Source organism: Rana temporaria, chromosome 2 (genome assembly GCF_905171775.1).
Source record: "Rana temporaria chromosome 2, aRanTem1.1, whole genome shotgun sequence".
NCBI classification, from domain to species: domain Eukaryota; kingdom Metazoa; phylum Chordata; class Amphibia; order Anura; family Ranidae; genus Rana; species Rana temporaria.
The window spans coordinates 369,292,186-369,315,725 of record NC_053490.1 but is presented as its reverse complement, the minus strand read 5'-3'; the positions used below and the strand labels follow the sequence as shown (position 1 = coordinate 369,315,725).

The 23,540-nt window shown below is 42.7% G+C and overlaps 1 protein-coding gene across 2 annotated transcripts in view; it reads right to left on the bottom strand.

The window, feature by feature from the left end:
- Positions 1-23,540, bottom strand: part of CACNA1S (calcium voltage-gated channel subunit alpha1 S) — a 214,629-nt gene that overhangs the window by 89,478 nt on the left and 101,611 nt on the right. For both annotated transcript variants that reach the window (XM_040337734.1, XM_040337735.1), the window contains exons 14-17: positions 19,736-19,856; positions 15,063-15,177; positions 10,238-10,328; positions 5,055-5,124 (exon numbers count right to left, since the gene is read on the bottom strand). In XM_040337734.1, the coding sequence (XP_040193668.1) occupies positions 5,055-5,124; positions 10,238-10,328; positions 15,063-15,177; positions 19,736-19,856 (397 nt within the window). The remainder of the gene's footprint in view (positions 1-5,054; positions 5,125-10,237; positions 10,329-15,062; positions 15,178-19,735; positions 19,857-23,540) is intronic.

Here is a 23,540-nt window from a genome sequence, read left to right as displayed (position 1 = left end):
GGGATTTTTTTTAAAACCAGATTTTTACATACTGTCCCTGGTTTTACTGAGGCTGGCAACCCTGATGGGGCCCCCTAGTGGCATGGGGCCCTTGGGCAGTGCCCGAGTGCTTTAATGGTCAGTCCGCCCCTGCATAGGTGTAGCCCATCTTCCCAAGCAAGCATAAAGGAATCCAGAGGCTATTAAACCCCACCCCACATTGAGGGAGGCCTGCGCAGGTTGAGAGCAGGTAAATGAGTAAAGAACACCCCAAAAACAAAAAACAAAACAAAAACACAACCCCCCTACTATTATACCTGAACTAACATAGGAAAAAAAAACATGAAGAAAAATAACTTCAAGAAAAATCATTGGGGTAGATTCAGGTAGGGACGCGCACTGCTACGGCGGCGGAGTGTACCGTTTTTACGCTACGCCTCCGTAAATTACTGGAGCTACGCTTCATTCACGAAGCATTTGCTCCGTAATTTGCGGCGGCGTTACGTAAAAGGGGCCGGCGTAAGCGCGCGTAATTGAAATGATCCCGTAGGGGGCGTCGAATTTAGTAAATTTCAAAAATCGCGACACGGGAACGACGTTTATACTTACCATTGGCTGCGCCTCCTAATAGCAGGAGCAGCCTTACGACGAAAGCGACGAACGCAAATGACATAAAACACGACCGCCGGGCGCGCGTACGTTTGTGAATTGGCGTGAGTATGCAATTTGCATACTCTACGCTGACAACTACAGGAACACCACCTAGCGGCCAGCGTCAGAATGCAGCCTAAGATACGACGGCATAAGAGCCTTATGCCAGTCGTATCTTAGGCTACAGTCGGCGTATCGAGCTTTCTGAATACAGAAAGTTGATACGCCGGCGCTACTTAGCAATTACGCTGCGTATCTATGGATACGCAGGCGTAATTGCTTGCTGAATCTACCCCATTGTCTGGTATGTAGCTTGTGATCCCAGAACCTGAAAAACAAAAAAAATGTTTTGCTGGAAGGTCAACCGAAAGTTCAAGTGTCCGACAGGTCAATCAGATTTTCCCTGTAGCTTCCAGAGAGTTCCACATAGTCAGTGCAAATAGAGAGCAAGAAATACCAATTTACTTGGGCATAATGGCATATAGACTAGCTGTGAACTAAAGAAATAATAGACTGCTGCCATCTAGTGGCATGAAAGCAAATTACATGACAAGCTCTGCCGTGGGGAAATGAAACCTCAGATACCAGAAAAGTAGGGTTTATGTGCTTGGGTGTAACTTTTTTTTTCCCTTAAAGCGGTAGTTCCCCCTCCAAAAAATTGTTACCCTTAGATTGATGCTCGTTGTGTCTAGGGGAATCGGCTAGTTGTTTTAAAATCGAAGCTTTACTTACCGTTGTAGAGAGCGATCTTCTCCGCCACTTCCGGGTATGGGTCTTCGGGAGTGGGCGTTCCTTCTTGATTGACAGGCTTGCGACAGGCTTCCGACGGTCGCATCCATGGCGTCACGAGTAGCCGAAAGAAGCCGAACGTCGGCGCGGCTCTATACGGCGCCTGCGCACCGACGTTCGGCTACTTTTGGAAAATCGTGACGCGATAGATGCGACCGTCGGAAGCCTGTCAATCAAGAAGGAACGCCCAGACCCGAAGACCATACCCGGAAGTGTCGGAGAAGATCGCTCTCTACAACGGTAAGTACAGCTTCGATTTTAAAACAACTAGCCGATTCCCCTAGACAAAACGAGCATCAATCTAAGGGTAACAATTTTTTGGAGGGGGAACTACCGCTTTAAGTTATTTTTTCATCACATAGGGGACAAAAACTACTTTAAGCTACAATGCTATATGTAATATGCAGCATGGAGGGGTGTTGCCATTGTTCACTGATGCATTAGTGACCACTGCTAGTGGCAGTGCTAATTAACTCCTTCATGCTGCATTAGCAGCAGTGGTATCTGTGCTAAGCAGCATGAAACTTTTTTTTTTATAAAAATAACAAACTTGTCATACTTACCTGCTCTGTGCAAGGGTTTTGCACAGTAACTTGCATATTAACCTTTAAAATGAGCACTTCATGTTCGTGTCCCATAGACTTTAACGGTGTTCGCGTGTTCGAACTAATTTTTTGCCTTTTAGCATGTTTTGCTGCGAACTGAACCAGGGGTGTTCGGCTCATCCCTAGTTGGGACCCATTTTTTTTTACTATATTTATTAATGATATTGGGTCTGGGATTAAAAGTAGTATTTCAGTCTTTGCAGATGACACCAAGCTATGCAGAGGAATAACGTCCTTGCAGGATGTCTCCAACTTACAAGCCGACCTCAATGCATTGTTTAATTGGGCAGCTATGTGCGGCATTGTGGTCCGAAGGCAGGTCCCTCTATGTCCATGGGGATACCCGCGATCGTCTCAAGGAGAGGAAGAACGGGAAAATTATGTTGTAAACAAGCATTTCCCCATTCTTCCTAGTGACAGGACACTGATCACCACTCCATCCCCCCACAGTTAGAACATATTTACCCCTTCTGCGCCCCTACTGGTTAACCCCTTCACTGCCAGTGTCATTTTTACAGTAATAAGTGCATTTTTATAGCACTGATCTCTGTATCAATGACAATGGTCCCAAAATGGCGTCAAAAGTGTCCGATGTGTCCGCCATAATGTCGCAGTCACAATAAAAAGCACTGATCGCCACCATTACTAGTTAAAAAAAAATGCCATAAAAACTATTTTGTATAACTTTTGCGTAAACCAATCAATAAACGATTATTGCGATTTTTTTACCAAAAATATGTAGAATAATACATATCGGCCTAAACTGAGGAAAAAAATTGTTTTTTATAATTTTTTTGGGGATATTTATTATAGCAAAAAAGTAAAAAATATTGCCTTTTTTCAAAATTGTCGCTCTATTTTTGTTTATAGCGGAAAAAATAAAAACCGAAGACGTCATCAAATACCACCAAAAGAAAGCTCTATTTGTGGGGGAAAAAAAAGTAATTTTGTTTGGGAGCCACGTTGCATGACTGCGCAATTGTCAGTTAAAGCGACGCAGTGCCGAATCGCGGAAAAAAGTGCTCTGGTCTTCGGCCAGCCAAATGGTTCGGGGCTGAAGTGGTTAATGTTGATAAATGCAAAGTTATGCACTTGGAGCTTGGGGGCTAAGAATAAGCATGCATCATACATACTAGGGGGAGTACAACTGGGGGAATCAATGGTGGAGAAGGATCTGGGTGTTTTGGTAAATCATAAGAACGGTCCGTCTGCATCCGGTCCCCCATAGGGGACAGTGGAGCAGAGACAGGGCGGTCCCTGCACTGTGTGCGGGGACCGCCCTATCCACCGACAGCTCAGCGGGGATCCCCGCTGAGCTTTGGCAGACACACGGAGCGGACCCAGAAACGGTCCGCTCCGTGTGAAAGAGCCCTTATCTGAAATATGCAGTTCAGTTTTGGGCACCAGTTCACAAAAAGGATATGGGGGATGGGGAACTAGAGAAAGTGCAGAGAAGAGTAACCAAACTGATAAGAGGCATGGAGGAGCTCAGCTATGAGGAAAGATTAGAGGAACTGAATTTATTCTCCTTGAAAAGAGGAGATTAAGTGGGGATATGATCGACATGTATGAATACATAACAGGGGTGTCAAACTCAATTTCATTGTGGGCCACATTAGCATTATGATTGTCCTCAAAAGGGCCGGTTGTATCTGTAAGATTAGATGTCCAGCGCATCTCCTATCCTTACATTAGATTTTAAGAGCCACCCCACCATCAGAAGTTGAGTCCTCCACTCTCCCTTACATCACAGTGCACCCCCCTTTCCTTATGCTGCTGCTGGGAAGATGCTGGATGCATTGCTTGAAAGCAGAAAGTAAGGTTATGGAGGAGGACCAGAGGAGGCCTGGAGCTCCCCAGCTGGAGGAGAGGTGTGAGGGCCACATGAAATGGCCTGGAGGGCCAGAGGAGGCCTGCAGGCCTTATGTTTGACACCTGTGCCATACATGATCCATATAGAGAACTTGGTGTTCAGTTATTCACTTTAAGGTCATCACAGAAGACAAAGGGGCACTGTTTAAGTGTAGAGGAAAAAAGATTTAATCTGCAAACACGAAAGGGCTATTTCCCAGTAAGAGCTGTGAAAATGTGGAATAGCCTCCCTCAAGAACTGGTTCTGGCCAGCTCAGTAGATTGCTTTAAAAAAGACCTGCATTTACATAATATAACTGGATAACAACATTTATAGGTCAGGTTGATCCGGGGAATATGATATTGCCTCTTGGGGATCAGGAAGGAATATTTTCCCCTGCTGGAGCAAATTGGATCATGCTTTGCTGGGTTTTTGTGCCTTCCTCTGGATCAACTGTGGGTATAGGATTGTGTATAAAGGGTTGTCATTTTTTTTTTCTTTTTATTGGTTGAACTAGAGGGACTTGTGTTTTTTTTCCAACCAGACTAACTATGTAATGTAACTATGTAATTTGTAAGTCTGTCTAGCCACAAGTGTGGTTGATAAACCTCTGCCATACAACACAGCTAGGGGTCAGACACCACTTTTTGCCACCTATTTAAACGCCTGCTAAATCCACGCTGTGTGTCCATTCCAAGGGCAGCCAGTCACGCAACTATCACTCGAAGCTCTTCTACCTGGGCCCTTACTTTTGCATCCTCCTGAGGCCCATCGTGATGTACTTTTTGATAGTTGGCATCTACATAGGAATAAATTGTATTTTTGCTCATATGTGCAGAAGAAGTAACAGACCCACTGGAAGAGTTTCAGCAGGCTCCCAGAGGACTGCACAACATTAATCTGGCATGTATCCTATCAGCATCTAAGTGCTTTTCTGTTTTATAGTACCTCTTAAGTGATATTTTTGCATCATAAAAACATAAATGGAAGCCTAACCATGTGCTAAGCCCTGTCTGATATAACATTAATATAACATGCATACATTCTAACGAAAAGTAATAAATACATAAGTAAAGTGTGTATAGGATTGTATATACCAGTATTCTCTTCATTCCAATAACAGCACACATTTTTATGTGTAGTAGAATACAGAAAAAATAATCCAGCTTCTATTTTACCTGGGAAATCTGCAGATGGATAAGGATCCTTTATTTCATTGACATTAGACTCAAATTCATCTATCTTTAGCTGTAAGAAGAGAGAAGGGCAGTTATGAATATTAACATGGGGCTCTGATTTAAAAAAAATTCAAATAAAAAAACAATTTCCATCAATTTATTTATTAATCTCTTTCTTGGTTATTATTTTACAGTTGTAACTCAAATCGCTTTAGGCCAAGTATACACCATAATTATTTAGTACACCTATGCTGGTTTGTTTTGCTACAAAGTGAAGTGCAAAGAACTGATGGTGCAATGCAAGTCAGCTCAAAGCAAGTGACAAGTATTTTCTGTACTTGCTGGGAATATTCTTAGCCTGAAAAACAAAAACACATATGCAGCCATCTAAGGAATGGTAAACTACAATATATTACATCTTTGTTCAAAGGTTTAATTATGCTTCAAACAGGCACACCTACAAATTAAGGGACATCTCTCTCCGCAATGGGACAGGGATGGCAAAAAATAAATGAACAGGGGCTATAACCCCCCCCCCCCCCCTTATGCCTATCCAAAATTAAGTTAGTTCTACTGTAAGCACAAATTTATGCAACATTTATGGAGAGAACTAAAAGGATAAAGCAATGCCAGTAGTGCAGCAGAAAACATATAGTATAGTGATGAAGGTATGTAGTCCAGACATTGAGCAAAGGAAGGATTAGGGGCAGGAACACATTTTCTCATCAGCAATCAACAGAAATAAAATAAAAATTCCTTAATATGTACAACTGGCACAAGCAAAGTATTGCAGGAGAGTCATACTACCTACCTGCCAGGTATACAGTGCCTTGAAAAAGTATTCATACCCGTGAAAAAGTATTCATACAGTCATGGCCAAAATTGTTGGCACCCCAGAAATTTTTCCACAACATCAAGTATTTCTCACAGAAAAGTATTGCAGTAACATATGTTTTGCTATACACATGTTTATTCCCTTTGTGTGTATTGGCACGAAAAAAAAAAAGGGAGGTAAAAACGCAAGTTGGACATAATGTCACACAAAACTCCAAAAATGGGCTTGTCAAAATTCTTGGCACTCTTAACCCCCTTAGCGGTAAACCCGAGCGTGACTCGAGGTTGGTTTTCAATGTTAGGATCGGTATCCCCGAGTCACGCTCGGGGTGGACGTGCAGAGTGTGCAGCGGCGCGGCTTACCTTCTCGCTGGATCCACAGGCAAGTTACTTACCTTGTCCCTGGATCCAGCGATGCCACCCCGCTGTGTGAGCGAGCGGGTCCTCCTCGCTCGATTCACAGTGTCACCGTGTGCCGCCGATCTCCGTTCCCTGCGACGTTCCGACGCACGGGGGCGGAGAACGGCGCCAAATTAAAAAAAGTAAACAAACACAATACATACAGTATACTGTAATCTTATAGATTACAGTACTGTATGTACAAAATACACACCCCCCTTGTCCCTAGTGGTCTGCCCAGTGCCCTGCATGTTATTTTATATAATAAAAACTCTTCTTTCTGCCTGGAAACTGTAGATTGTCCAAAAGTGTCCCTTTATGTCAAAAATGGTTTTAGATCAGCGATAATAAATTATAATCACTTGCAGAAATGTGCGATAGCGATTTGTGGGGAAATTCGTCATAAAAAAATAATGACAGCGACAATTCTGCAACTGAGCAAATTTCAGTGATTTTGAGTTGATTACATTATTGAATAAGTTTTATTATAATTATATTATTATTTGTTATAATTATTTATAATTATTTATTATATTATAATTTATAATTTTGTTTTTTAAAAAAATGTCATACCCGGGATGCCTACAAGATTCTTGTTTGGTCAGATTTAAGTGAGTTATTCCTAAAAATTACAGGCCTACAGTACAAATAACCAAATTTCTTTGCAAAATAATTGTACCGCTTTTGGTACGTAATTCCAGACAGAATCATACCGCCAGGGAGGTTAACTTAATATTTGGTGTCACACCCTTTTAAAAAAATAACTGAAATCAGTCAATTCCTATAACCATCAATGAGCTTCTTACACCTCTCACCTGGAATTTTGGACCACTCTTCCTTTGCAAACTGCTCCAGGTCTCTTTTATTTTCTTTGTTGCCAATCCATTTCTGGGTGCTTTTTGACATATGTTTGGGGTCTTTGTCCTGCTGAAAGACCCAAGATCTAGGACGCAAACCCAGCTTTCTGACACTGCTCTACAGTGCGACCCAAAATCCTTTGGTAATCCTCAGATTTCATGATGCCTTGCACACATTCAAGGCACCCAGTGCCAGAGGCGGCAAAACAACCCGAAAACATCATTGAACCTCCACCATATTTCACTGCAGGTACCATGTTCTTTTCTTTGTAGACCTCATTCCGTTTTCAGTAAACAGTAGAATAATGTGCTTTACCAAAAAGCTCTATCCTGGTCTCATCTGTCCACAAGACGTTTTCCCAGAAGGATTTTGGCTTACTCAAGTACATTCTGGCAAACTGTAGTCTTGCTTTTTTATGTCTCTGTGTCAGCAGTGGGGTCCTCTTGGGTCTCCTGCCATAGCGTTTCATTTAAATGTCGACGGATAGTTTGCGCTGACACTGATGCTCCCTGAGCCTGCAGGACAGCTTGAATTTCTTTGGAACTTGTTTGGGGCGGCTTATCCACCATCCAGACTATCCTGCGTTGCAACCTTTCATCAATTTTTCTCTTCCGTACACGCCCAGAGAGATTAGCTACAGTGCCATGGGTTGCAAACTTCTTGATAATGTTGCGCACTGTGGACAAAGGCAAATCTAGATCTCTGGAGATGGACTTGTAACCTTGAGATTGTTGATATTTTCCCACAATTTTGGTTCTCAAGTCCTCAGACAGTTCTCTTCTCCTCTTTCTGTTGTCCATGCTTAGTGTGGCACACACAGACCCACAATGCAAAGACTAAGTTAACTTCTCTCCTTTTTATCTGCTTTCAGGTGTGATTTTTATATTGCCCACACTTGTTACTTGCCCCAGGTGAGTTTAAAGGAGCATCACATGCTTGAAACAATCTTATTTATCCACAATTTTGAAAGGGTGCCAAGAATTTTGAGCAGCCCATTTTTTGAGTTTTGTGTGACATTATGTCCAATTTGCTTTTTTCCTCTCTTTTTTTGTTTTGTTTCAATACAGACAAAGGAAATAAACATGTGTATAGCAAAACACGTGTTACTGCAATACTTTTCTGTGAGAAATACTTGATATTCTGGAAACATTTCTAGGGTACCAACAATTTCGGCCATGACTGTACCTGTGATGGGTATGAACCCAGAATACCTTAGAAAGGTTGGGAAACCCTTTTTTCAGTTCCCCATGCACCTCCTATGTCTAAGTCACACTGGGCCAGATTCATCAAGAGATACGACGGCGGATCTCCTGATCCGCCGTCGTATCTCTGAGATCCGACGGTCGGATCTATGCGACTGATTCATAAGAATCGGTTCCGCATAGATCTCCCTAAGATCCGACTGGTGTAAGTGACTTACACCGTCGGATCTTAGGCTGCAATCTCCCACCGGCCGCTAGGTGTCGCCTCGGTTTTTTACGCGTCGGATATGCAAATGAGGAGAACCGCCGATTCAGTAACGAATGCCCGCCCATCGCGTCTTCTAAGCTAGAAGACGGCAAGATTGACCTGAAAGGTCAAACCTCTGAGTCACCTAGGTTGGTTAAATGACTAGTTATTTAGCTCATGTTAATTTATTTTTCTGGTTACAGTTTGTATTGTTAGGATAATATGATCAGGAGGGGGGAACCTCCTTCTCAAGTGTATAAAAGTCTGTATTCTTGTTCTAATAAACATTCCATGTTCTAATTTGTAACTGAGCTAGTCTCGCCTGGTTTATAGATACAATATGGCGCTGTAATATCTGATATCTGATGTTCAGACTGGAGGAGGCTGTATACTGACAGAAGCACTCAAGCGGCGTGCGGCGGGGTTCCGTGACAATACCACTTGAAATTTTCCAAATTTTGTCATGTTACAACCAAAAAAGTAATTTTTTTACGTATAAATATCTGAAAAGTGTGGCGTGCATTTGTATTCGGCCCCCTTTACTCTGATATCCCTAACTAAAATCTAGTGGAACCAATTCCCTTTAGAAGTCACCTAATTAAAAAATAGTCCACCTGTGTGTAATTTAATCTCAGTATGCATACAGCTGTTCTGTAAAGCCCTCAGAAGTTTGTTAGAGAACCTTAGTGGACAAACAGCATCATGAAGGCCAAGAAACACACCAGACAGATCAGGGATAAAGATGTGAAGACGTTTAAAGCAGGGTTAGGTTATTAAAAAATATCCCAAGCTTTAAATATCTCTCAGAGCACTGTTTAATCCATCATCCGAAAATGGAGAGCATGGCACAACTCCAAACCCTTCCAAGACATGGCTGTTCACCAAAACTGAAAGGCCGGGCAAGGAGAGCATTAATCAGAGAAGCAGCCAAGAGGCCCATGGTAACTTTGGAAGAGCTGCAGAGACCCACAGAACAGGTGGGAAGATCTGTCCACAGGACAACAACTATTGTGTATTCCACTGGCTTTTATGAAAGAGTGGCAAGAAGAAAGTCATTATTGAAGAAAGCCATAAGAAGTCTCATTGCAGTTTGTGAGAAGCCAAGTGGGGGACACAACAAACATGTGGAAGAAGGTGCTCTGGTCAGATGAGACCAAAATGTTACTTTTTAGCCAAAAGCAAAACGCTATGTGTGACAGAAAATGAACACCGCACATCACCCTGAACACACCATGCTTTTCTTCAGCAGGGACAGGGAAGCTGGTCGGAGTTGATGGGAAGATGGATGGAGCCAAATACAGGGGCAATCTTAGAAGAAAAACTGTTAGAGTCTGCAAAAGACTTAGGACTCGGGTTCACCTTCCAGTTACTTGTGCTGACAAATATCACTAAACCTCAAATACATGCATTTTCAATGTTGAATCGAAAAACATATTTTCCTTATTTCCACCACTAGATGTCCTCATTAAAGCAACAATCAGAAGTGTGAAGTAACAAGCAAACCTCTGAAGGAGAGCGCCTTTGAAATTCATACTTTTTGCATTTAAAAATGTCTAAAGCACCATACTGACTCATCACATAAAGCATAGCTAAACGCAATTGCCTGGCCTTTAAGAGGTATCTGTTCCAAAATTGTGTCTTACCCTGGCTGTAGTAGGTATTCCTTCTCCTTTGGCTTTTTGTTCTTTCTTTGCTAAGAGAAGCTTTTCTTCCTCTGATTTGTCTGGATTTGCCCTGAAAAGGATAACATAACTACTTCAGTTTATATTGTAAGTATAAATAAAAGTATATTTAAAGCCAAAACCTATTTTTTTGAAGAGATTTACTATTAGAACCATTTGTGCCTACCCATACCTCCCAATTTTCTGAAATGCGAATGAGGGACCCCTATTAGTAAAATAATGTAGGCATATGGCACACCCACTGCCACGCCCCCCTTAAAGAGGATTTGTACGGTAAACCCAAAAGTGCTTTTTTACCACTTCTATTCTTTTATATTGGCTTTAGGAGTTTACAAATGCAGCGATTTAAAAATTTGATGGAAGATTTAGCACTGGGTAACACTTTTTGAACGATACGTAGTGCATTTTATATACAACTATATAGTTCAGACCAAAATGAGGGAGGAAGAGGGACAGAGGGGACTTGGGGACTGTATTCCAAATCAGGGACAATTGGGAGCTATGCCTACCCAACAGGAAGTGAGGATAATTGTCTCTAGTGGGACAGGGATAGCAGAGAAACCATGGCTTTAGGTGTTCTTTAAATTAATACATAAAATATAAAAAAGGGCCCATAAAGTTATGATAGGCAGGAATGGAATAATAGTTGGACTTGGTCCCTAAAGGCTAAAATCAGCCCAGGCTTTATTTTCCATCCCATTTCTGCCTTAAAAACTTTAGGATCTTCCATATGCGGAGGAACATCATGATGATTCCAGTAACAGCAAAGTTGTGTACCTGTACGGGGGGGGGGGGGGGGGGCGTTAGTTACACTAGATCCCCTCAATCACCCTGCACTGAGTTCTCCAAGGCTCCTCCTCAGTTTGTCATATAACACAATTGAGGGAAGCCTGCCAGGTCTGAGGGTGTTATGCAGGTCTTATTTGCTAGGGGAGGGGTAGATCTTTGTTGGTGAAGGGAAGATTTTTTGCTGATAGGGGGGCTTTCAGAAGTAGAGTCAATTTTTGCTGGTGGAGGGAGGCAGGTTTTTGGTATGTAGAGGGTGGTTGAATGGGAGGGTTTCTTTCAGGGGTGGGACAAAATAAATTATGGCCACTACATGCTCTGCTGTTAAACCCTTGAATTTAGTTGATAATAAAGTAAATTTGACTTAGGCCCCATCCAAGCAATCTGAGCAAAACGAATAGAAATAGCTGGGGGGGACCCCCAGTATTCTACAATGATGAACTATATCAAAAACAGAAAGGAGACATGTAAGATAAAAATATTTTTTTATTAGAAAAAGTTTTTAAATGTTGGAATAAAACAGAACAGAGAAATATATATATATAAAGCATGCAAATTAAATAACATATACAAATTTGAAAAATATTTTTCCAATTTGTATATGTTATTTTATTTGCATGCTTTTTTATATATTCCTCTGATGGGTTTTATTCCAGATTTTTAATATTTTTCTATAAAAAAATACTTGCATCTTACATGTAGGATAATGGGGGTCCCCCCGGGTATTTCTATTATTTTTCTATGAATTTAGTTATCTTTAGCATGCCATCAGCTAGTAAACCCTTTGTTTTTTATATTTTTTATATTTTAACCAACTTGATTATATATCCAACGTTCAGATAAAGAACATTTTCACTGGATGTAAAGTTTTGCTTGGTATACCACTGCAATAGCATAACTGGTAGCAGCAATGTGGATGTTGTCATTGTTCCCTACTCCTTTACAATAACATGTGTGCTGTACATGAACCCATCGGAACCTACAAAAACCTTTCTTAGCCACTTAAGCCCCGGACCAAAATGCAGGTAAAGGACCAGGCCCCTTTTTGCGATTCGGCACTGCGTCGCTTTAACTGACAATTGCGCGGTCGTGCGACGTGGCTCCCAAACAAAATTGGCGTCCTTATTTTACCACAAATAGAGCTTTCTTTTGGTGGTATTTGATCACCTCTGCGGTTTTTAGTTTTTGCGCTATAAACAAAAATAGAGCGACAATTTTGAAAAAAATACAATATTTTGTACTTTTTGCTATAATAAATATCCCCCAAAAATATATATATATAAAAAAAAATGTTTCCTCAGTTTAGGCCGATACGTATTCTTCTACATATTTTTGGTAAAAAAAATCACAATAAGCGTTTATCGGTTGGTTTGCGCAAAATTTATAGCGTTTACAAAATAGGGGATAGTTTTATTGCATTTTTATAATTTTTTTTTTTTACTACTAATGGCGGCGATCAGCGATTTTTTTCGTGACTGCGACATTATGGCGGACACTTTGGTCAATTTTGACACATTTTTGGGACCATTGTCATTTCCACAACAAAAAATGCATTTGAGTCCTGGTTCACACTGGGCTGCGGGAGTGAAACCGTGCGAGTTCAGCTGAACTCGCACGATTTCACTCCCGCTGGCAGTCCCGATTTCAGCCGCGATTTAAGAGACATCTGTGCAGGTTTCTGCACAGATGTCAATGTAAATCGCGGCCCGAAATTGCAAAAAGTAGTACAGGAACTACTTTTTGAAATCGGTGCAGCGCCGCACCTATTAGGACAGTGTCATTGCCGTCAATTGCCGGCAAATGCCGCCGATTTGAGATGCGATTTCACATGTGAAATCGCATCTCAAATCGAAGCAAATCGTACCCAGTGTGAACCTGGGCTAAAATGCATTGTTTATTGTGGAAATGACAGTTGCAGTTTGGGAGTTAACCACAGGGGGCGCTGAAGGAGTTATGTTACACCTAGTGTGTGTTTACAACTGTAGGGGGGTGTGGCTGTAGGAGTGATGTCATCGATTGTGTCTCCCTATAAAGGGGATGACACGATCGATGCAGTCGCCACAGTGAAGCACGGGGAAGCCGTGTTTACACGCGGCTCTTCCTGTTCTTCAGCTCCGGGGAGCTTCGGACCGGGTCGCGGGCACGCGCCCGCGACCTACGGCTGGGTAGATGTACAGGACATCTGCCCAGCCGTGCCATTCTGCTGACGTATATATGCAGGGGGAGGTCGTTAAGTGGTTAATTGGGCTGATAACAACAATTATAGCAAATGAAAGCAGAATTTATTTTCAAGGTAGCCTATTCAACCCCTTTGTCTTTGGGGTTAATTTACTAAAGGCAAATAGGCTGTTCACGTTGCAAGGGAAGTTACATTGTGCAAGAGAATTGTCCCCAGAGCTTAGTGAATGTGGTGCAAGAATACCCGATCAGGTGCAAAGAAAAAAAAAGAAAAACAGCATTTTTGCTAGAACAAGATTGGATGATGGAAGTTGGCAGAGCTTCCCTACATTCAGTAAGCTCTGGGGAAACATTCCTTGCAAAGTGCAACTTCCCTTGTAAAGTGAAAAATTGCTTTAGTAAATCAACCCCATTGTTTGCTTAATCAAACTACTCTGTTTGAGGCCCCGTACACACGTCCGAGGAACTCGACGTGTCAAACACATCGAGTTCCTCGTCGAGTTCAGTGTTCAAGCCGCCGAGGATCTCGGCGGGCCGACTTTCCTCATTGAACAACGAGGAAATAGAGAACATGTTCTCTATTTGGCCCGACGAGTTCCTCGTCGGCTTCCTCGCTGAAAAGTGTACACACGATCGAGTTTCTCGGCAGAATCCAGCTCCGATCGAGTTTCTGGCTGAATTCTGCCGAGAAACTCGGTCGTGTGTACGGGGGCCTGAATCGTCAGTATAACTTACAGGCAGCTGGCATTTTCAGAAATAGGTCAGCAATGGCATATATCTCTTACAACAGTTTGGTGGGGTAATCAGAAGTAACCTTTTGGCAGTGAGCACGTAAAGCTGATTTCTGACTGAATTCTGCAGGTTGCTATACTCAGTGCCGATCCTGACCTCCCTGGAGCCTAGGGTTGCCACCTCATCCCTTTAAAACAGAACACATATGAATTACACAGGTTCTGTGGCTGATTTAATTTGGATAAGGCTCCACTTGAGTTCAATTACCACCTTAATCAGCCACAGAACCTGTGTAATTCATATGTGTTCTGTTTTAAAGGGATGAGGTGGCAACCCTACTGGAGCCCTAAGCAAAATGACATGGCACATTAAAAATGAGAAGCGGGGGGCGCTGACGACAGTGACATGTCACATTAAAGAAAGTTGAGAAGTGGGGGGAGGGGGTTTTCTGCTGTCGTAAATGACTCAGCCAGCGAGTTTAGAAGTGGGGTGAGGGGGCGAAAATTACTTCTCACCAGGCGGGGCCTCTAGTAATTTGGGGGGCCCTTCGCAGCTTTGCGGGGCCCTAAGCGGCTTGCATAGTGAGCCGATAGGGAGGATCGGCCCTGGCTATACTCTCTTACCGCGTACACTCTCTTTCGAATGAGTCAACTTGTTTCTTATAACAACAAGTACTGCTGCAGAACATGTCTGAATTAGTGCATGCTCCTGACATCTGCCAGCTTAAATACTGGTGACACATACATGTCTGATGATCAAATTTCAACTCAGAGCCATCTCTTAGACATTCCATTCATACACAGTAGATGCCAAGTGCTTAACAGCTTCTTGCCTGAAGGTTTTCATCCATAATGACCGGAGCCTTTTTTGAGGTTAGTCTAAAAAAGACTTTTATTTTTGGTGAGACAGATCTTCAAGTGACAGCAGAGTTGAACACTACTGTGTTATGCTTCAGTTTTTAATAGCAATTACAAAGTTGTACCATGTTTAAAAATGTAGGACAACTATGTCTTCCTTCACAAAAAAAAAAAAAAATCAGCTTACGGTTTAATGCTTGAGAAAGTTTACATAAAAAAATACACCTTCCGACCTTGCCAATTTCTTGCGTTTGCGTTCCTCCGCTTTTGCCTTCTGTGCAGAAGTGAGATTTTCAGCCTCTGCGAGGTTATCAACGGCAATAGCAAGAAATACATTCAGTAAGATATCTGTTTTTATAAGGTTAAGGATAATTAAAAAAATATCATGGGGCCACAAATCATAAAATGCAATGCACCTTGCTATAATAAATCTGTCTAGACACATAATTGTGAATTTTCACAATTGTGTAGGTAAAATCAAAATCTTTCCACCCTATTTATTATAATTCTGTTTAACCTAAACATATTCTTTTACCATTAATTTGCTTTATGAATTCTAAAATACCTAGATATCTTCACAGGAATCTATTAATGCTGGATGGAATACACCTAGCATGGCCTAACATTTATATTTTATATTGTGTCTATGGAGCTATACTTATAGTCATACTGGGCCATATTCTGAGTAAAGATACGATGGAGTATCTCAGGATACTCCATCGTATCTCTCTTTTTTGGCCAGTGTATCTATGCGAGTGATTCTTAGAATCATTTTCGCATAGATACACTTAAGATCCGACATGTGTCACTTACACTGTCGGATCTTAAATGTAATTACTCCGCCCGCCGCCAGGTGGCGTTTACGTTCAGGTCTCATTTGTTTATGCAAATGAGCATCATACGCCGATTCCCGAACGAATTTGCGTCGCGTAACCGTCGCTTACGTCGTTTGCGTAAGCGTAAACTTACCCCTGCTATATGAGGGGTAAGTTTACGCAAGTCCCACGTAGGCCATGTTAAGTATGGCGTCGGGTCCGCGTCGGGTTTTCCCGTCGGTTACGTTGTTTTACTAAGTCGTTCTTGAATACGACTTTACGTCAATGACGCACACGTCGGCGTCATTGACGTTTTACGCCGAGAACTGGAGCATGCGCACTGGGCCATTTTAAGCCCGGCGCATGCGCAGTTCGTTAGAATCGAGGGCGCGCTTAATTTAAATAGAAGCCGCCCCCTTGGAGATACGCGGAGATACGCCGGGCCAAATACACTCCGCCGCCCCAAACTACGGAGCAAGTGTTTGGGGAATACAGCACTTGCTCCTGTAGGTTGGGGCGGCGGAGTGTAAATGGCTTACGCGCCGCCCGCCTACATTTACCAAGAATATGGCCCACTGAGTTTTGTACAGACCTTCAAACATCAACACAGTTTGTGTAAACCCAATCAGCCTAACTTGTTTTCAGTATAATATATCACCATAATCCTCCTACTGAATGGCAGTGATTTATGGCAGCACCTGCAGCTCATGTATTTTTCTGCCACACAGTCCCTCAAACCCTTCTTACACAAGGTTCGGAACAATAGTACTATATTAATATACAGATGCTCAAAAATGTGCCTAAGTGATAATGGTAATAATTAAAGTGCTAGTGCTAGATAATGGACAATCAATAGAGTCTATAAATGCTGCAAAGTGAATAACCAAACAAAGACCAGCATGGCCTATAAACAATTCAATAAAAAGTGCTAGTGCTGTAAACAGTCTGAGATCACAGTAAATATGGTCTGAAAAATCCAATGGAGTGCATGTGAAGACAGTTCATTCAATAATGATGGAATTCATATGGTAGATGGTATCCAAAACAATCTTTCCAGTATTGAGCTCACAGAGCGCTTACCTTAGCCATAAAGGTTTAGTGCCTATAGGAATGGATGGCTGGCCTCTCCGGCTTAGCGTGGCGGCTGTGTGGGCTACCGCTGGGCATTCGGCTGGGCTCCTCCAAGATGGCGGCTCGCAGACAGATCCGTATCAATAAGGAGTCAGGCCCCAAAAAAGAGTAATGGATCCCAATCGTGAAGTACGTTATAAAAGATTTTAATGTTGCAAAGCGAATACAGAGAAAAGTAAAAAAAGTTTCCAGGGAGCTAGTATAGCTGGTATAGCTAGAGCACGGACTCGGGGACGGACGTCACTTCCGGTCACGTAAGCTCTTCCTATTTCCTTAAGGAAATTACGTGACCGGAAGTGACGTCCATCCCCGAGTCCGTGCTCTAGCTCCCTGGAAACTTTTTTTACTTTTCTCTGTATTCGCTTTGCAACATTAAAATCTTTTAAAACGTACTTCACGATTGGGATCCATTACTCTTTTTTGGAGCCTGACTCCTTATTGATACGGATCTGTCTGCGAGCCGCCATCTTGGAGGAGCCCAGCCGAATGCCCAGCGGTAGCCCACACAGCCGCCACGCTAACCCAGAAAGGCCAGCCATCCATTCATATAGGCACTAAACCTTTATGGCTAAGGTAAGCGCTGTGGGCCATATTCTCAAACAAGTTACGTCGGTGTCTACTGATACACTGGCGTAAATCGAATTTCCCGCCGGCGTATCATTATTTTGTATTCACAAAACAAGATACGCCGGATTTAGGCTAGGATTTGACTAGTGTAAGTCACTTACACTGTCGGATCCTAAATGTAATTCGCCGCCGGCCGCTAGGTGGCGTTTACGTTCAGGTCTCATTTGTTTATGCAAATGAGCCTGATACGCCGATTCCCGAACGAAATCGCGTCGCGTAACCGTCGCTAACGTCGTTTGTGTAAGCGTAAGGTTACCCCTGCTATATGAGGGGTAACCTTACGCCTGTCCCACGTATGCCATGTTAAGTATGGCATCGGGTCCGCGTCGTCTTTTCCCGTCGGGTACGTTGTTTTACTAAGTCGTTCTTGAATACAACTTTACGTCAATGACGCACACGTCGGCGTCATTGACGTTTTCCGCCGAGAACTGGAGCATGCACACTGGGCTATTTTTAGCCCGGCGCATGCGCAGTTCGATCGAAACGGGGGCGCGCTTAATTTAAATACAAGCCGCCCTCTTGGAATTACGCGGGGATACGCCGGGCCAATTACACTACGCTGCCCCAAACTACGGAGCAAGTGTTTGGGGAATACAGCACATGCTCCTGTAAGTTGGGGCGGCGTAGTGTAAATGGCTTACGCTACCGCCGCGGGAAAACTACAAGAATCTGGCCCTCTGTGAGCTCAATACTGGAAAGATCGTTTTGGATACCATCTACCATATGAATTGCATCATTATTGAATGAACTGTCTTCACATGCACTCCATTGGATTTTTCAGACCATATTTACTGTGATCTCAGACTGTTTACAGCACTAGCACTTTTTATTGAATTGTTTATAGGCCATGCTGGTCTTTGGTTATTCACTTTGCAGCATTTATAGACTCTATTGATTGTCCATTATCTAGCACTAGCACTTTTATTATTACCATTATCACTTAGGCACTTCTTTGAGCATCTGTATATTATTATTTATTTTGCGCTCATCACCCCCTATTTGTTTTTCCATGCACAGTGAGTTGTTTTCACCTAGATTGTAGCAGCATTTATTTAATTTAATTTTATTCATTATATATTTTCACTTTGACTAGCGCTGAAGATTTTCACATATTCACTCAATAGTACTATATGTTAGTGTAGCACCCTCTAGAGTACTAGATGAAAATAGTTTAGTTATAGTATAGAACAATTTGATCTGGCTAAGAGCAAGGCCTGGGTTGAATCTGGGTGAGGGCTGACTGACTCAGGGAGGCTGGGTTGACTCAGCAAGCATCACTTCTGATAACTCCCTCTGTTCTCTGAAACCTCTGAGAAGCTTCCAGAAGTAGAGGGTGGAGTCTAGGAGGAGCTGCCTGGAGTACTGATGAGAGTCCCAGACAATCCCCAGCAAAGTAGGCTGGCAGGAGGCAGGACCTCACAAATACTCATGAGTCATACCATCAAAGGGCAGTCGGTTGAAGATGGAGATGGAGTGCTGTTGGTGGCCCTTGAGGGTGCACCATAGTCTGGGAGGGTGACCTGGGACCTGGGGCTTGGGTGATGGAGGGACCCACTTGAACACACGGAGGAAACCTTCTTGGGGGCATAGGAGCAAGGAGAATACAGCGGCAGAGGGTCAGCACATCCAGGAGATCTCCTGAGAAGTCACCTGGGTGGGCTGGTCAGAGAGTGTCAGTATGGGAGGACGGTAAAGAAGTAGCCAGGCAGGCTGGCACTGCATAAGGAGGTGGTGCTGGGATCAGTAGCCACAGGGATACTGGACACTGACTCTTTGCTACACACTTAAAGGGGGCCTTGAGTTCCTGCCTGCAAAGGGCTATTGCTTCTAAATCTAAGTGCCTTTGTCAGATCCATAAAACAGTGTTCCAGCTGGAGTTCTGCAAGCAAGCTAGTGCTGGAGGAAGAGAGGGAGTGTATATAGACTGTATATAGGAAAGTTGTCTCTGAAGTTTTCTGAAGTCAAGTGGGCATCCAATAATTTTCCTACCCCTATCCAAGTTCTAATCCCTCAGTCAATAACAAAAACAAAGCACTGGACTGTTCCCTGAATCAAATGTGTGCCTGTGAAAATTTGGCTGTGCAGGGTGGGGATCCCATTTGTATGTGCAGCTCCTTAGGGGGTGCACTACAGTAGTCAACATGTACAAGACTATAATCCATGATTTTAGAGCTGGAATTGGTTGTGTTGAGACTCTGTGATAACATTGTGACTTTAACATACCGTATTTATATTTGATATTTATATTTGATTTATTATACCTTATTATAAATTGTATTTATAATATTTGTATTTCCAGCAGTTTTTTTTACAACATAATGAATAAAGGATACAGTTTCCACAAACAAATAAGATGATAAAGTAAATGCAGACAGACATCCCAGAGTAGGCTGGGCCACCATAAGCCAAGATTCCATTATACATCACAGAGGTCCAGTCCTCTCCGGTCAAGATCTATGAGAAAAAAAATCACATTAAAGAATCCATCGATATATTACAGTGTATATTCGACCAAAGAACAAAAATCATGTCATGCAAAAATGTTTTCGAGTCAGAACTAAGGAAGATACTTGGAGGATCAAGGAACCGTCTTCAACATGTCCTGTTAAATATAACTACCGGTACCTACTATTAGTGCTGTAAACCAAATGTAACACTGGAGCTCATGTGAATGCAAAATTCCTCTGGACCTCAAAAAAAATTGTAGTAAGGCAATAATACCAGGTCAAAAAAATTTTTTTTGGACCTGGTATTATTGCCTTACTACAATGATCACAAATGTCTTAACCATATATAAAACACAATTGCACTAATTATTTAAGTGCTGGCTAAATTTGTTTAGATGTGCATACATTTTTTGATATTGTTATATCAGTCATTATTATGTCTTTTTATCATGCCTTAAAGGTTGTAAAGGAATTTTTTTTTTTTTTAAATAACAAACATGTTATACTTACCTCCAGTGTGCAGCTAGTTTTGCACAAAGTGGCCCCGATCCACGTCTTCTGGGGTCCCTCGGCGGCTGTCGCTGGTCCTCCCCACAAGAACTCCACACAGTCATGCGAGCTCCCTTGCATTGTGTGGAGTCCTTGCGGACGCGCTCCCGCTCACTGTATCACTCGGCCCCGCCCCTCGGTGCGCCGCGTCATTGGATGTGATTGACTTTCAATCCATCCTCTCTAGCCAATCAACGGCCAGGCTGAGCGGCGAAGAGGATGTCGGGGCCGAGCGCGGGACTCTCGAGGGGTCAGGTAAGTATAACGGGGGGCCGGGGCGGTATAGTAGGACGTTTTTTCACCTTCATGCATAGAATGCATGAAGGTGAAAAAAACTTTTACCTTTACAACCCTTTTAATGTAGATATAAACACAGTCACTGTTATACAATCAAAGAGATTCTTAAAAAGTCCACACACCAAAAAGTGTTATTAGTTATCCATGCTCCACCATCAGTCGTGCAGGAGAAAAACAGACTCAACAGATAATTAAGATATGAAAAACTTGTGTAGGAATTAAGGGCCAGATTTTCAAAAGAGATACGCAGGCGGATCTGCTGTTCCGCCTGCGTATCCCTGTTTCTATCTTTGGAACTGATCCACAGAATCAGTTTCCAAGAGATAGACAGAAGATTCGGCAGGTGTAATAGTTTTACACTGCCCGATCTTAAGATGCAGTACCGCGACCGCCGCTGGGGGCATTCATCGTCGAAATTACGCGTCGGGTATGCTAATGAGGAGTTACGTCAATCCTCAAAGCTTTTTCGCGTTCGCTACGTCGCCGCTACGTTAGTTTCCCATCGCTTAGTTACACTTTTGTAAAGCAGCCCTACTTTTACACAGTAGGCGTACTGCTGTGTAAAGTATGGCCGTCCTTCCCGCGTCGAATTTTTAAATTTTACGTCGATTCCGTAAGCCGTACGGGAATACGGAAATACGCTACGCGCCGCGCCGATCAAAAAATGACATCACGTCGCGCAAAGCACGTCGGGAAATTTGCGTCACAAGCATGCGCAGTACGCCCGGCGCGGGAGCGCGCCTAATTTAAATGGGACTCGCCCCATTAGATTAGGAACGCCTTGCGCCGGACGGATTTGAGTTACACCGCCGCAAATTTCCAGGTAAGTGTGTTGTGGATCGATACCTAACTTAGGAAATTTGCGGCAGTGTAACTTAAATCTGTTAAGTTACGTTGCGCTGCGGGGCTGTGGATCTGGCCCTAAATCCTTAGAAAGATGGAATACATCAAGAGAGAGATATTCCTTTAGCTTAATAGCATCAGGCAGAAGCTTGAGAAAACAAATTCATTACATAGCGCAATAAAGTGGAAACACGAAATGCATTGAGACTGCGCCCTCGTCCGCTTAGACGTCACATACACCTGGTTCCAGTCTCTGGTGTGTTGGAACACACGCTGAGGGTTCTAGGAACGGAGGACAGCAGAAGCACATGTCATTCCTGGAACCCTCGGCGTGCATTCCAACACACCACAGACTGGAACCAGGCGTACCGTAAGTGACGTCAGGAAGATATCAGGAAGCTTGCCAATTGAATTTTAAGTTTGTGCAGGCTTTATTGCGCTATGTGATGAATTTGTTTTCTTGAATATCCCTCTCTTGATGCATTCCATCTTTCTAAGGATTTATTTCTACACAAGTTTTTCATATTTTAGTTATCTGGTGAGTCTGTTTTTCTCCTGCATGAGTGATGGTGGAGCACGGATAACTAATTACTTGCTAATACATAAAAACATTTTTTGGTGTATGGACTTTTTTAACCGCTTGCCGACCAGCCGCCGGCGGCAGGTCGGCTCTGCTGGGCGAGATCACGTATATCTACGTCATGTCGCCGAGTAGCCAATAGGGGCGCGCGCGACGCCGGAGGCGCACAGGCATGCCCCCTCTCGCCCCTGATGCTGACGCGATCACCGCCGGGTACCCGCGATCACTCGTTACAGAGCGAGAACCGGGAGCTGTGGTTGTGAACCCACAGCTCCCGGTCCTGTCAGGGGAAGAAATGCCTGACCGTCTGTTCATACAATGTATGAACAGCGATCAGTCATTTCCCCAAGTCAGTCCACCCCCCTTCAGTTAGAACACACCCAGGGAACATACTTAACCCCTTCCTCGCCCCCTAGTGTTAACCCCTTCCCTGCCAGTGTCATTTTTATAGTAATCAATGCATTTTTATAGCACTGATCGCAATAAAAATGCCAATGGTCCCAAAAATGTGTCAAAAGTGTCCGAAGTGTCCGCCATAATGTCGCAGTACCGATAAAAATCGCTGATCGCCGACATTACTAGTAAAAAAAATATTAATAAAAATGCCATAAAACTATCCCCTATTTTGTAAACACTATAACTTTTGCGCAAACCAATAAATAAACGCGTATTGCGATTTTTATGTAGAAGAATACGTATCGGCCTAAACTGAGGAAAAAAATAGTTTTTTTCTACATTTTTGGGGGATATTTATTACAGCAAAAAGTAAAAAATATTATTTTATTCTATTTTTGTTTATAGCGCAAAAACTAAAACCGCAGAGGTGATCAAATACCACCAAAAGAAAGCTCTATTTGTGGGAAAAAAAGGACGCCAATTTTGTTTGGGAGCCATGTCGCACGACCGTGCAATTGTCAGTTAAAGCGACGCAGTGCCGAATCGCAAAAAGTGGCCTGGTCTTTGACCAGCAATATGGTCCGGGGCTGAAAAGGTTATGGATCGCTTTGTATAAGTACTATTCATAAATGGTATCACTTATATGGTTTGATATTTTATGTTTGTATTTTTGAACTAGCGCCAATCTTTATATAATTTTTTTCAACTTGCTTATAGGTGATCTGTTCACTGGAATAGGGGCAGCTTGTTCTTATTAATACATTTTTCACATTCTGGTTGTGACATATTGTTTGGCGCCACTACTTGTTAATCCGTATTTATAACAGTCACTGTTATGTTATTCAAATAAGCAGGTTTCATTGATATAATTCAATTTCACAATGTCTTAAAATAATAACTTCTCCATAAAGGTCCTTGCTCAGGCACTTGCTGTTATGATGTGACTACTGTCTCCCAGCTGTGGCCATGCTCTATCACTTTGTGCCCTGGTAGAGACTATCAGTGAATGTGATGACATACATTGTA